The sequence below is a fragment of the Podarcis gaigeae genome (assembly GCF_964106915.1).
Source record: "Podarcis gaigeae genome assembly, chromosome: 2".
In the NCBI taxonomy this organism is placed as follows: domain Eukaryota; kingdom Metazoa; phylum Chordata; class Lepidosauria; order Squamata; family Lacertidae; genus Podarcis; species Podarcis gaigeae.
In genome coordinates this window covers 118,856,809-118,870,991 of record NC_139679.1, presented here as the reverse complement: position 1 = coordinate 118,870,991, position 14,183 = coordinate 118,856,809, and the positions used below count along the sequence as shown (strand labels likewise).

At 45.4% G+C, this 14,183-nt stretch overlaps 2 protein-coding genes across 2 annotated transcripts; one reads left to right on the top strand and one right to left on the bottom strand.

The window, feature by feature from the left end:
• Positions 1-232: 232 nt before the first annotated feature.
• On the top strand, positions 233-3,177 carry LOC310837912 (uncharacterized protein). Its single transcript, XM_083725143.1, has 2 exons — positions 233-435; positions 1,889-3,177. Exons 1-2 carry the CDS (start codon positions 282-284, stop codon positions 2,650-2,652), a joined length of 918 nt encoding a protein of 305 aa, XP_083581269.1. The 5' UTR covers positions 233-281; the 3' UTR covers positions 2,653-3,177.
• A 1,175-nt stretch (positions 3,178-4,352) lies between these two features.
• On the bottom strand, positions 4,353-14,183 carry DNAAF6 (dynein axonemal assembly factor 6). Its single transcript, XM_083725353.1, has 6 exons — positions 13,991-14,183; positions 11,884-11,938; positions 9,788-9,896; positions 7,894-7,990; positions 6,750-6,835; positions 4,353-4,799 (listed from the first exon to the last, which is right to left on the bottom strand). The coding sequence occupies exons 1-6, from the start codon at positions 14,099-14,101 to the stop codon at positions 4,670-4,672; spliced, it is 588 nt and encodes a 195-aa protein (XP_083581479.1). The 5' UTR covers positions 14,102-14,183; the 3' UTR covers positions 4,353-4,669.

Sequence of the window (14,183 nt, the reverse complement as noted above, 5' to 3'; positions counted from 1 at the left end):
TTTTTACAAAATTTCCAAATATAAACTTTAAATTCCCAATCTTCTTCCACCGTCTCCTCTCCCTGGTCTCGGCCTCTGCCGTCCCTTCTGTCAACTCCAGACAGTCCATCAACCTGGAGATCTTATATCCGAGGCTCCTAACTCTTCTTCACGTCCCTTCTGCCGATCTTCTTCATATCAAGAACTGAATTCTGGTATATAACACTGATCTGGTTGGCCACTGTGAGAACAGGATGCCAGACTAGGTGGGCCATTGGCTTAGTCCAGTAGAGCTGTTTTTAATGGATGCCTTTCTGATGTTTCAGGCATCTATGGAGGAGGAGGAGGTGGCTGCAAATACCTCTGAGGCAGGCCAGGCTCAGGGAGCTATGAAACAGAGGCAGCCATGGCATAAAATGGAACAAGAGGTTGACAATGAGGAGGCCAGATGTCTGAGTAAGGAGAAACTGTGCTTTCTGAGCATTTTTTTATGCCCACCCCCCCACCCCGTTTGTTTCTTCTTCTTTAATATATATATTTTTAATGAAATTTTCTGTTTTACGATTTAGAGTACTCATTTAAACAACCTTAAAATATCAGTGACTTCTCTTCTCTTTCCATAGTTCATTTTGCATAGCATAAATGCCTGCATGTTTTATATAAACTAAACCATTCAGCATTCCATTATTACATCCATCAAAACTTATTTATACTGTTGAATTTATCTTAATGCTGCCCACGTTTTCAAGTGTACAGAATCCCCCCCCCCATGTATTCAATAAATATTTTCCAATCTTCTTTAAACAAATATTCTTCTTGTTCTCTTATTCTATAAGTTAGATCTGCAAGCTGCACATATTCCATCAGCTTAAGTTGCCCTTCTTCTTTAGTTGGGACCTCACTCGTTTTCCATTTTGGGGCTAACGGAACACAAGCCACCGTGGTGGCATACATAAATAACCTTTTTTGACACCTGGGAATTCCCATCTGAATTATCCCCCCCAAAAAGGACTCTTGGCTTTTTTGGAAAGGTGCTTTTAAACATTTTTTTCAATTCATTATAAATTATTTCCCAATATTCTTTGACCCTTTTACGTCATCAAAAGGGTAAAAGAGGGAGCCCCACAGTTCCTAGCCTTGCTTTTTAGTTTCACATCTATTGCTGTTGGTGCTTGTGTAATGGGGTAGTTTTGTTGACAAATTTACCGTATTTTCAGCTCTATAGGACGCACCGGACGTTTTGGGGGCGAGGAAACAAGAAGAAAAAAATTCTGAACCCCAGAAACCAGAACAGCAAGTGGGGTGAAGGCCCTGCTGCCCCACGGAGGCTTTGCGCACCTAACCCCAAGCTAGAACAGGGAGACGGAGCGCTGTGCAGTGCTCCGTCTCCCTGAGCTGGCTTTGGGCTTAGCTGCACAGCCTGCATTCGCTCCATAAGACGCACACACATTTTCCCTTACTTTTCAGAAAGGAAAACGTGCGTCCTATAGAGCGAAAAATGCGGTACTTTGCAGGCTCCCATAAACATCTGGTTGATCACTGTTGGTACAAGATTCTGGGCCAGATGGGCTTTTAGTCTCACCCAGCAGAGCTCACCTTAAAGCATTACAGTCCAGGAAAATCAAACAAAAATCTCCAGCAGCTGGGCCCTCCAGAGGGGATGTTTCCTTGTAGGAAAGGTTCCCAAACCTTATGACAATGGGTTTCACTGAATCTTTGGTGAGCTCAACCCCTGGAGTTTGGGGACAGGAAACATTGCAAATTTGGAATACTGGGGCGGGTGGGTGAAGTGGACAGCTAAGTTTTCCCACCAGCCTTTCCAGAGGGGAGAACGTGACTCACAATGGGGGAAGAGAGAGTAAACTGAGGTCTTGCTTGTCATTTTGGGTCTTTCTCTTTATTCCGACAGGTAATGTGCAGGTAGTTGAAAATGAAGTAGAACCATGTGCAATTCTGCCAGGACTTAAGCATGAGGATGTAAAAGAGAACTTGAAACACAAGAGAGTTCCTACAAGAGAGAGACCCCATAAATGTGAACAATGTGGGACAAGCTTCAATTGGAAGTCAAACCTTATTGCACATCGAAGACTCCATGCAGGGGTGAAGCCATATAAACACTCCAGGAGTGTAAAGAGCTTCTGCCATACATCAAAAGTTGCCAGAAGTCAAGGAATTTGCACAGGAGAGATGCTCTATAAATGTGACGTGTGTGAAAAGAGCTTCAAGAGGAAGTCGAACTTGACTGCACATCGAAGAATCCACACTAGAGAGACATTTCATAAATGCTCAGACTGTGACCACAGCTTCAGTAACAGCACAAACCTTACTGCACATCATAGAACCCATACAGAGAAAAAGCTAGAGAGTGGCACCAGTTATGCTTCTCAAGCAAACTCTATTGAACATAAAACAATCCGCACTGAAGAGAGACCTTATAAATGCTCAGCATGTGAACATAGCTGCAGTAGCAGCACAAACCTTATTGCCCATTGGAGAGTCCACATAGAGAAGCCAGATTGTGGCATAAGCTCTGTTCCTCCATCAGACTTTCTTGATTATGACACAACCCGCTCTGTAAAGAAACATTTTATATGCTCCAAATGTCAAACGTGTTTTATGTCTCCCTTAAGCCTTGGAATACATCAGCTGGGTCACAAAGAGCAGGTACTGTAGAAATTTTCAGAACTTGTTTGCTAAATGAAAGGAAATAAAGGAATTCACACAGGAAATGCTTGGAGTGTGGAGAAAAGTGTACACCTTCTTTCACACCAAAGAACCCACAGAGGGGAGAAATTATCATGAGAGAATATCCCAATGCCTGTAACTCGTGCGATGGGGTTCTGCCTTAAGGTTTCTGAGTCTTTGAAGACAGTCACAATGCACTGCTACATTTATCTAGTTATCTTATGTGTAAGTGCCTGCCTTTCGTGGGCATATGGGATATTTTGATTATTTAAAACTACATAAAAACTATACTTGCGAAGTACATGTTCTCCCTACCCCTCAAGTTCTGGGCACTGTGGTTTGTTAAGGGCTGCTGGGAATCCTAGTGAACTACAATCCAGAGAATTCTCGAGGGTCGAGGAATGTGCTTTGAATGAGCTTTGCAGTTGCAGTGTGTACATGGCCTCGTTGAACAATTGTAACATAGTAGAGTTTTTCATTTAAATGTCCGATAAATGACACTGTTCTCACTCACCACAGAACAAGCATTCTTTGTTTAGATGTCAGGATATTCCTATTGCAGAAAAGCTGCCAAAAGGTAGAGATTCCAGTAATGGCTTTTGTGACATGGAGCATCAGACAGCTTAGAAGTGACAGGCATCATGGTAGATGGAAGCTGAATCATTTCATTTATTGGACTTATTCGTCGCCTGTCACCCGAAGGTCTGCAAGTGACTTAAAGCAAATGTAAAAAAGCAATGTGGGGTGGGGGGAGAGAGAGAGTCTTCCAATTGCTTTGTTATGTACTGAGCTAAATCCTAGAATAGGATCCAGAATGCAACAGTCTGATTCGTCTGCAGGAGCCACCCAATCCAGCTCAAGGTGGAAGTGAATCAGCAACCTGATTGGCCTGCAGGAGCCGCCAATCAGGCTCCTGGAGGAGGTGAATCTGCAACCTGATTGGCCTTCTTATGAATTTCTGTACCTATGATATTCAGTAGAAGGGCTTCTGGATTTTTTTCATTTCATTATAAATCATTTCCCAGAAGTCCTTCACTTTCTTACATTAACACCACATATGGTAAAAAGTAGCCTCTTTCTCTTTACATTTCCAGCATTTATTGTCTGTTTTATAAATTTCACTGGTGTTATATACCACCTTTACATCGAGTCCTACCTTCCAGGGAGTTTAGAAAACGTTTGGGGGTTTTTAAGTTTAGCGGGGGAAAGGCAATTAAGAAGCAACGCAATAGGAATTTGTACAATTATTCACAGCATAGAGAAAGTGGGCAGAGGAAAGTTTTGGTCCCACTCTCCTAACACTTGAACTGGGAAGCTGGATGCGGGGAGATCCAGCTCTTCTTCAAAAGACAGAGTCCAACTCTGGGACTCACTCCCCGAGGAGACAGGGATGGCCACTATTATAAGTGATAAGACTGCTCCTTTCCCCTTATGGGGCACCCAAGAGCCCATATAGAGTCCTTTTGTAGGTTCTCTATCGGTAGGAGAGACTAACAGAGGCCAACCAGAGAATATTGAGAAGCAAGGCAGCTAGTAAGCCTGATCTTTATTGATCTGTTGCAACAGGGTGCTCCCCCCACACGCAGCAGAAGGCAGCCTTGAAAACAAACCTTTATCAAATGCAAGGAAACCTCTTTTTCTGCTTATACGTGCAGATCTTCCCAAAATAATATTGATGTACACATGCATTAAGGAATGGAAAATATAGTTTAATTATCCACAAAATGGGTGTGCAATTGTCAGAAAGAAGAGCAGACAATGGTCCTGGTTGTGAATCTGAAAGTTCAAGGTTGGACTATAATGTACCTCAATCACCACTCTGTCCAAAGGCACAAGCCTCATCTTCTACTGGGACACCTCCCCAGCTAGATTTCCATCTCAGAGTCCTGGTGAGAGCACTAAGGAATGGGAGCTGCAACAGGAAAGATCCCACCCTTCCTGCTCAGTCCAGCTTTTGTGGTTGCTCACTCAACGACCATTTCTATGGAGCTGCTTCCTTTCCTCTTCAGGCAAAATTGATGAAATCCAGCTCTCGTTTCATCCTCAGGGTGACTTCCAGAGTGCCCTTTTCGGAGAGGAAAGAGGCCTTCCCGCTCTTGGTATCCACAGGGTGAGGCAGGTGCAAGAGAAGCTTCCTGGGAAGAAAGAAAAGTAGAAGCTGCCATATGAGGAAGGAAGGAAGGAAGGAAGGAAGGAAGGAAGGAAGGAAGGAAGGAAGGAAGGAAGGAGTTTGGACTTGATATCCCACCTTATCACTACCCGAAGGAGTCTCAAAGCTGCTAACATTCTCATTTCCCTTCCTCCCCCACAACAAACACTCTGTGAGGTGAGTGGGGCTGAGACTTCAGAGAAGTGTGACTGGCCCAAGGTCACCCAGCAGCTGCATGTGGAGGAGCGGGGAATCGAACCCGGTTTCCCAGATTACAAGACTACTGCTCATAACCACTACACCACACTGGCTAACGAAGTTACCAGGCACCTCCAACTTTAGGGGCCCAGGCCGCCCCACCCCCCATATTGAGGGGGCCTGGTGCAACATTAACACATGAAGCTGCATTGGCCTGCTGCGGCGAACCTTTTTTAAATTTATGTATTTATTTATACACTGCTTGATTTAAAAAACAAACAAACTTTGATGTGGTTGCAACATGATGCAACAACAACAACAATAACAAAATTGATCCCCACCCAACTGGTTCATGAAGAAGAAGAAGATGAGAAGAAGAGTTTGGATTTGATATCCCACTTTATCACTCCCCTTCAGGAGTCTCAAAGCGGCTAGCATTCTCCTTTCCCTTCCTCCCCCACAACAAACACTCTGTGAGGTGAGTGGGGCTGAGAGACTTCAGAGAAGTGTGACTGGCCCAAGGTCACCCAGCAGCTGCATGTGGAGGAGCGGAGACGCGAACCCGGTTCCCCAGATTATGAGTCTACCGCTCTTAACCACTACACCGCACTGGCGGAAGGAAGGAAGGAAGGAAGGAAGGAAGGAAGGAAGGAAGGAAGGAAGAAAGAAAGAAAGAAAGAAAGAAAGAAAGAAAGAAAGAAAGAAAGAAAGAAAGAAAGAAAGAAAAGAAAGAAGGGAATCTTTGTGGCCAAGGCTGAGGGGGGCCTCTGCCTCAAACATTAAAAACTTCCCATCAGATGCTAAGGAAATAAACATCTATCTGACTTTTAGAAGACATCCAAAGGGAAGTTGGAGGTTTTTTGTGTTTTCAATATTTTGTCAGAAGCTGCTCAGAATGGCTGGGGCAACCCAGTCAGATGGGCGGCATATAAATAATAAAATTGATGTTAGGGGGGCACACAAAGAGTTCAGAAACTCTCCCCACCAAAAACAATAATTTCCTTCCTTCCAGATCTTTGGCAGCCACTGATACCCACTTTCAAAGCTTCTTCCTGCACACAAAGCTTGCGTGCATCTTTCTGAAAGTGCTAGCCAAGACTCAAGGGTGTACTAAGAATAAGGCAGAGAATAGAGAGCATTAAAGGTAAAGGTACCCCTGCCCATACGGGCCAGTCTTGCCAGACTCTAGGGTTGTGCGCTCATCTCACTCTATAGGCTGGGAGCCAGCGCTGTCCGCAGACACTTCCGGGTCACGTGGCCAGCGTGACAAGCTGCATCTGGCGAGCCAGCGCAGCACACAGAAACACCGTTTACCTTCCCGCTAGTAAGCGGCCCCTATTTATCTACTTGCACCCTGCTAGGTTGGCAGGCGCTGGGACCGAGCAACGGGAGCGCACCCCGCCGCGGGGATTCGAACCGCCAACCTGACGATCGGCAAGTCCTAGGCGCTGAGGTTTTACCCACAGCGCCACCCGCGTCCCTATAGAGAGCCTTACCAGACACCAAAAACAGCCAGCCCCTGTCACCAACCCTGAAGTGTCACACTGGAGGTCACAGGCCGGCGCAAAGTCTGCCTTTCTACCCAAGAATCTTCACACTGCCAGTCAGCCGACCAACCAGCGACCTGTGCAAGGTTCATTCCTTGTGTGTTCAGGAGTTCCTTTATGAGCAAGCGGCTGCTGCCAAATTGGGCCAAAATAATTGAGAGGAACTTCCACACCCCCTCCTCCCAGCTTACTTCTCTGGGCTCCGGAGATCAAGAACCTTTTCCTGGATATCAAGGGTAATGTCTGAAGCCTTCGTATCTGGAAGTTTGATTTTAATCTGAAATGAAAAACAGAGGTAGTTACCAGGGAGCACCAATACAGCTCCTTGCTGGGGATACAAGGGACTCTAGGTGAAAGTATTATTAATATTATTATTTATTATTAATTTTAATGATAAATAAGTATTATTAAAATAAGTATTATTAATATTATTATTTATTATTAATTTATTATTAATAACAATAATTTGTATACCACCCTATACCTGTTGGTCTCAGTGTGGTTCACAACATAGTTACAATTTAAAACAATTAGCAATACTAATGTATACAAACTATTCACGAATACACTCCGCAACAAAAGCCCAAAACAAATAGCCCAGCCTGCAAAAACAAAATCCAAATGAATATATAACACTTAAAAACAATTTTGAAGAACCCCACCCCCAAATAAAATGGCACCCAGCCAAGTCAAAGGACCCCTGGACAGTTGTCCAATTGAATTCAATTCATGGGGTGCGGACGAGGGGATTGTTGCTAGTTGGCAGACAGCTTTTCTGGGACATGTGGCCAGCACGACTAAACTTCTAGCTCACGGAAATGCCATTTACCTTGCCGTTTACTTGTGCTGGTATGCTATCGAATGGCTAGGTTGGCTGGAGCTGAGACAAAGCAATAGGAGCTCACCCCGTCAAGCAGATTCAAAGTGCAGACCTTGCGATCAGCAAGCCTAAGAGGCTCCACGGTTTAGTCCACAGCACCACCCACATTCTCGTTAAAACCCCATCCCTGTTAGAACAATGAGCCAAATACAGTGGTAAGTTATTTAAGTATTAGGGTTAAGTATAAGGGTTAAGTATTTAAATCGTTCCGGAGGTCTGTTCTTGACCTGAAACTGTTCTTAACCTGAAGCACCACTTTAGCTAATGGGGCCTCCTGCTGCCACTGCGCCGCTGGAGCACGATTTCTGTTCTCATCCTGAAGCAAAGTTCTTAACCCGAGGTACTATTTCTGGGTAAGCGGAGTCTCTAACCTGAAGTGTATGTAACCTGAAGCGTATGTAACCCGAGGTACCACTGTACATTAAGAGGAAGAGCCTGGAGAGCCTGCTTCTTACCAGCATGTCCTCACAGCAAGCCGTAGACGCATCCTTCCTGCTCATTCCCAGGAACATGTCCTCTGCACTCACATGCTGCTTGAATAATATTTCATATCTGTGAAAGACGACAATGTTCAGCAGCAAGGCTGAAAGCCACTGGGGTGGGGGTGGGGCACCTCTTTTCATCAGCTGCTGCCTGGCAGCCCCTACACTCCCAATGGGGCGGAGCCCGATGCTTTCAGTTCCTGCTCAGCCACTGCAACCCCAAAAAGCAACTGGAGGGAGGTGGACAAGCATTGGCCTCCAGCTGCCAAGCAATTATGTAGAGAGCTGCTTCTGGCTGTGTCCTTCTCCTATCCACAATTCCTTCTTGGAGCCTGAATCTCACAGAGCTTTTCTAACAAATTTCAATTAATTTTCCATTGGGCAACCATTCTCTCTCTCTCTCTCTCTCTCTCTCTCTCTCTCTCTCTCTCTCCCCCCCCCCCCATGCCAATTTATTTACTTTGGAATGAAGCAAATTTGGGAACAGCACGTTCCCTTCCTACGGATTTTAAGAAATGCAAGAACATAGCTGAGTATTGCATTTCAAGCATGGAATGCCCCTAATATAATTAAGCAAAGTAAACTGAGTTATTTCTCTACAAGAAAGAACTTGGCCTCTTGGGAAAAACTGGAAAACAACAATAAACTTCTCGGCATGCTATACTCTAGAAGAGAACCTACGTAAGATGTTATATAGATGGTACCTCACCCCTAGTAAACTTGTAAAAATGTATAAAAAGGGAACCATGTTGGAAATGTGAAGTGATTGAAGGGACATTTATACATATGTGGTGGGGGTGTAAGAAAGCCAGTGTGTATTGGGAGATGATATGCTCAGAACTAAAAAAGATGTTAAGAGTCTTATTTCCCAAGAAACCAGAGATGTTCTTATTGAGTATAGCAGAGGGAGAAATACCCAATACAGTAGTACCTCTGGTTAAGTACTTAATTCGTTCCGGAGGTCCGTTCTTAACCTGAAACTGTTCTTAACCTGAAGCACCACTTTAGCTAATGGGGCCTCCCGCTGCCGCTGCACCGCTGGAGCACAATTTCTGTTCACATCCTGAAGCAAAGTTCTTAACCTGAAGTACTATTTCTGGGTTAGCGGAGTCTGTAACCTGAAGCGTATGTAACCTGAAGCGTATGTAACCCGAGGTACCACTGTAAAGTACTTAGTCTTTTCCTCTATGCAATAACAGCAGCCAGAATAATCTGTGCCCGAGGATGGAAGGACAAAAATAGTCTCGCAAAAGCAGACTGGCAGAATAAGCTAATAGAATACACGGAGCTAGCAGTTAAGATTTGCAGTTAAGGAGATGCAACTTAACAAGGACTAAATAAGAGGGATGTGTGTGGTAACCAAAGAGTGTAATATAAATGACGACAACTGTATAATTGATGTACTAAGATATGTAAAATGTATTTTTTGAAAAATTAAGAGAACTTTGTCTATAGATTTGGTAGCAACAGCTGTTTGAAACAGCAGAAGATTTAATTGCCTCCTTCTCTCTACCAGGACGGTGCCTGCCCTGCCTGTCAGCTGCTCCATAGCTACTCATGTGTTGCAGCAATTTCAATGCAATTTATAAAGCTGCACTCCTAACCCCACTTCCTGACTGGCACGGTATGGCAGCAGCAGCCAGCCAGATGTTAGTCATCAAATCTTGCGACCAGACATCTCCACTTACTCGCAAAAGGCCTGTTGCCTGTGGTGATAGGCAACTGGTGCCCGGTTAATTTCAAACACTGAACCAACCCTTGCAAGACTATTTAAGAGAACTCCCTCATCCAAAGGCAAATCAGAGCACAGATTTGGAAGAGAGAGGCATGTGCTGGCAAGCACTCCTGGCAGGGCATGTGGGCTTACTCAGGCTGTTCCCTGGAGTCCAAGGCATCGTCACTGTACTCGGAATCCTCTGGCACGTCCTCTGCACTCCAGATCTCTTTGCTGTTCCCATATTTCACTTGAGTGGCGGCTGCAAGCAGGAAGACAGAATCACCTGGTTTACCTGTCCTTGCAGAGCACACACAGCTCCCTGGCCTTTTGATACTAGCAGGGCAACAGGCCACGTCTGGCTCATAACACACTCATGGCACAAGGGAGCATCTAAAAGACAGTGTCAGTAAATCAGCAAGCACCTTGGTTTTCAAGTTGTAAATCCCATTAATCACTGGCTGAAATCCCATTAATCAGAGATGTTCATACATCACTACAAATAATGATTTAGTACCTGTTACAATGCCATTGGGGAAATTGCTACTGGTGTTAGAAAGGATGGGCTTATATATAGGCCAGTGCTTTTTGTTGTTGATGATGATCATGGTGTTGTTAATTAAATTTGTATACTGCCCTATACTCATAGATCTCACGATGGTTAACAACATTATTGGTAAAAAAATTAGGTGCCGGTATTCATACATTAAGGGACGCGGGTGGTGCTGTGGGTTAAACCATAGGGCCTAGGACTTGCCGATCAGATGGTCGGCGGTTCGAATCCCTGTGACAGGGTGAGCTCCCATTGCTCGGTCCCTGCTCCTGCCAACCTAGCAGTTCGAAAGCACGTCACAGTGCAAGTAGATAAATAGGCAGGAAGGTAAACGGCATTTCTGTGCGCTGCTCTGGTTCGCCAGAAGCGGCTTAGTCATGCTGGCCACATGACCTGGAAGCTGTACGCCGGCTCCCTTGGCCAATAAAGCGAGATGAGCGCCACAACCCCAGAGTCGGCCACGACTGGACCTAATGGTTAGGGGTCCCTTTACCTTTACTCATACGTTAGTAAGAGTCTTGTGCATTGCTGCAATTCCAAGTTTTATTATTATAAGGCCAGCCTCACTTTAAATAGAGGGAGCTCAAAGAGGATCCATGGACATTCTGTTGCCCAAAGGCTCACAAAACCTTCAACCTGGCTGTATGTGCTCCTTGCAGGCCTCCTGTTAAGGGAGCTACAACAGTGCTGGCCACTGAGTTCACCTCACTCCTCTTTCTGTGTCTTCTTGCCCTATGACAGTGATTACAGGGAGCATAATGGGATCTGAAGGCTGCAGCTGCCTATGCCACCAGGGCTCACAGGGCAGGAACACTGTTGTGTGTTCTGTGTGATGCATGGAGGTGCCTTGCAGCTCTGTCCTTGTTATCGAGTTCACTGATTCCTTCCATGTGTGAGTGGCATCACTTGGGTTTGTTGTTTCAATGGATGCTGAGGGTATCCTGCTGTTTTCAGATTTCCTGAGTGATGCATGGACATGACGCTGCAGGCAACCTTTTGATGGCATATCAGTGATGTCCCTGTGCACCCTGCTTCCCCCCAAAAAAATCTCCTCACTCCTTGCTTTGTGGCATAATGATCAGAGTGTTGGACATGGGAGAGCTGGGTTTGAAACCCCACTCAGCCATAAAGCTCATTGGGTGTCCTAGAGCCAGTCACCATCTAACCTACCTCACAGGCCTAACCTACCTCACAGGGTTCCTGAGAGGATGAAATGAGGAGGAGGTGAACCATGTACACCACCTTGAGCTCCTTGGAAGATAAAGGTGGTAAAAGGTAAAGGTAAAGGTACCCCTGCCCGTACGGGCCAGTCTTGACAGACTCTGGGGTTGTGCGCCCATCTCACTCAAGAGGCCAGGGGCCAGCGCTGTCCGGAGACACTTCCGGGTCACGTGGCCAGCATGACAAAGCTGCATCTGGCGAGCCAGAGCCGCACACGGAAACGCCGTTTACCTTCCCGCTGGTAAGCGGTCCCTATTTATCTACTTGCACCCGGAGGTGCTTTCGAACTGCTAGGTTGGCAGGCGCTGGGACCGAGCAGCGGGAGCGCACCCCGCCGCAGGGATTCGAACCGCCAACCTTTCGATCGGCAAATCCTAGGCGCTGAGGCTTTAACCCACAGCGCCACCTGCGTCCCAACAGCGCCACCTGTAATAAATGTAATAAATGTAATAAATCATTGTAACACCCGGCTTACCTGTGGGCGCTGCTGCCTTTGGGGGGCCAATGTTCCCTGGGCCTGCGCTGCTCACCTGCAAAAAGATTGCATTCAGCCCTTGTCCGTTAGCTGCCCTGAAGAAGGCAGGTCTAAAGCACATTGGAAGCACAGAGGCTTATGAAGATGATGGAATATGCTGAGATGACTAACTGTTAGAATTAAAGATGAGGAAAAAATTCTTGAGGAATGGAAATATTTTGCGGAATTTGTCTTTTAATAGCATGGCTATGTGAAAACATATGCAGCGTTTGAATTATAGCAACAGATGAGAAAGGATAGTTTAGCAAGTTAGAATTAATGTATATAATGGGTAAAATATACCGGTAAGTAATAAAGCAGCTTGATTTGGTTAGAAAAGAACACTATGGAAGGCTGGATGGGAGTTCAATCGATAGGAAATATTTGTTCTGAATGTTGTCTAAAGATATAAGAGCCATTTCCCAATATCTCAAGAGCTGTCACATGGAAGAGGGAGCAAGCTTGTTTTCTCCTGCTCCGGGACGGGGTGGGACTCGAACCAATGGCTTCAAGTTACAAGAAAGGAGATTCCTAATGTTTACATCAGGAAGAACATTCTGACAGTGAGAGCTGTTTGACTATAGAACAGTCTCTACTGGGAAGCTGTGGACTCTCCTTCCTTGGAGGCTTTTTAAACAGAGGTTGGAAGGCCATCTGTCAAGGAGGCTTCAGCTGAGATTCCTGCATTGCTCTTTTTTAAAAAATAAATAAATTGGTTTTACATATTTAAAATTATAATCACACCACATCATATCCACAGTTTAAAGATTCCTCCAAGTCTCTGGACCTTCCCCTCCATGGGTTCTGTTGTTAAACCTTTTCTACTGCATCTTTTTTCAACAATCCAAATTTTTTATCACTCCATTATGTCCATATTTCTCGTTACGTTACAAGTGTTACTGCAGTCCTGCTAATGTTTTCAGCTGCTTTCTCTTCAGATCGTATAAATCTTCCACCTTTTACGAAAGATCCCTGCATTGCAGGAGGTTGGAATAGATGACCCTCAGGGGTCCCTTCCAACTCTACAATTCTAGGATCCTAAAACAAATGGCAAAATCTGAAAATTTAATTTTAAAAGGTCATGTTTAAAGAGAGAAATAAACCCCTGGAGGGGGGAGGGGTCTCACCCAGGACCAGATTTAGGTTTGATGAGGCCCTAAGCTACTGAAGGTCATGGGGCCCTTTATATGTCCAGCTGTCCTTCGTCAAAAACTAATTGTTGCTGTTTTTTGTGTTGAATATATGCTAGATGGTACAGTGGACACTCGGGTTGCAAACGTGATCCGTGTGGGATGCACGTTCGCAACCTGCAGCGTTCGCAACCCGCAGCGGCACGTCTGCACATCCGCGGGTTGCGATTCAGCGCTTCTGTGCATGCACAAAGCTCAATTTAGCGCTTCTGTGCATGTGCGACCACCGAAACCCGGAAGTAACCCATTCCAGTACTTCCGGGTTTCGACACGTCCGTAACCTGAAAAACGCAAACTGAAGCGTATGTAACCCAAGGTATGACTATAATTTATGGACCTAATAGGTATCTAAAGCCATTTGCACAGAACAAAATATGTATTTTTTCAAAGTAATTGTTGAACTGAAATACAATTAAGAAGAAGTATATTAATAGTGAAATATAATTATATTGGGGGGAGAGAGAAAGTGGAGCCCTAAGCTTGTTTAGCATATTTCAACTCTGGCTTCGGTCTGGTGGAACGCTCTGCCTCATGAGACCAGGGCCCTGCAGGATCTGATTTCTTTCCACAGGGCCTGTAAGACAGAGTTGTTCCGCCTGGACTTTGGCTTGGAGCCCATCTGATTCCCTCCCTCTCTCTCTCTCTCTCTCTCTTTTTTTCCCCTTCTTTTCCTTCTCCTCCTGCGATGAGGCTACATTTTAATATTTTAATGTTCCATTATTTTAATGTTGTATTTTATTTTTGTTTTTAAGTTGTAATCATTCATCTTGTTTTTATTATTGCTTGTAAGCCGCTCTGAGCCCGGCCTTGGCTGGGGAGGGCGGGGTATAAATAAAAAATTATTATTATTATATACATAAATCCAGCACTGCTCTCACCCCTATCGCTCTTCCTCCGTCCTCGTCGTCCTCCTCCTCCGGCGGCGAGAGCAACTGGGAGAGAGCCAGCAAGGAGGAGGCCGAGCAGAGACCCAGCTCCGGGGGCTCCATCGCCGGGGCGGCTGCAAGGAAACTCGCAGCAGCGCCCAGAAAGCCAGCCACCGCCAGCGTCTCCCGCGTCGCCACGGCAACG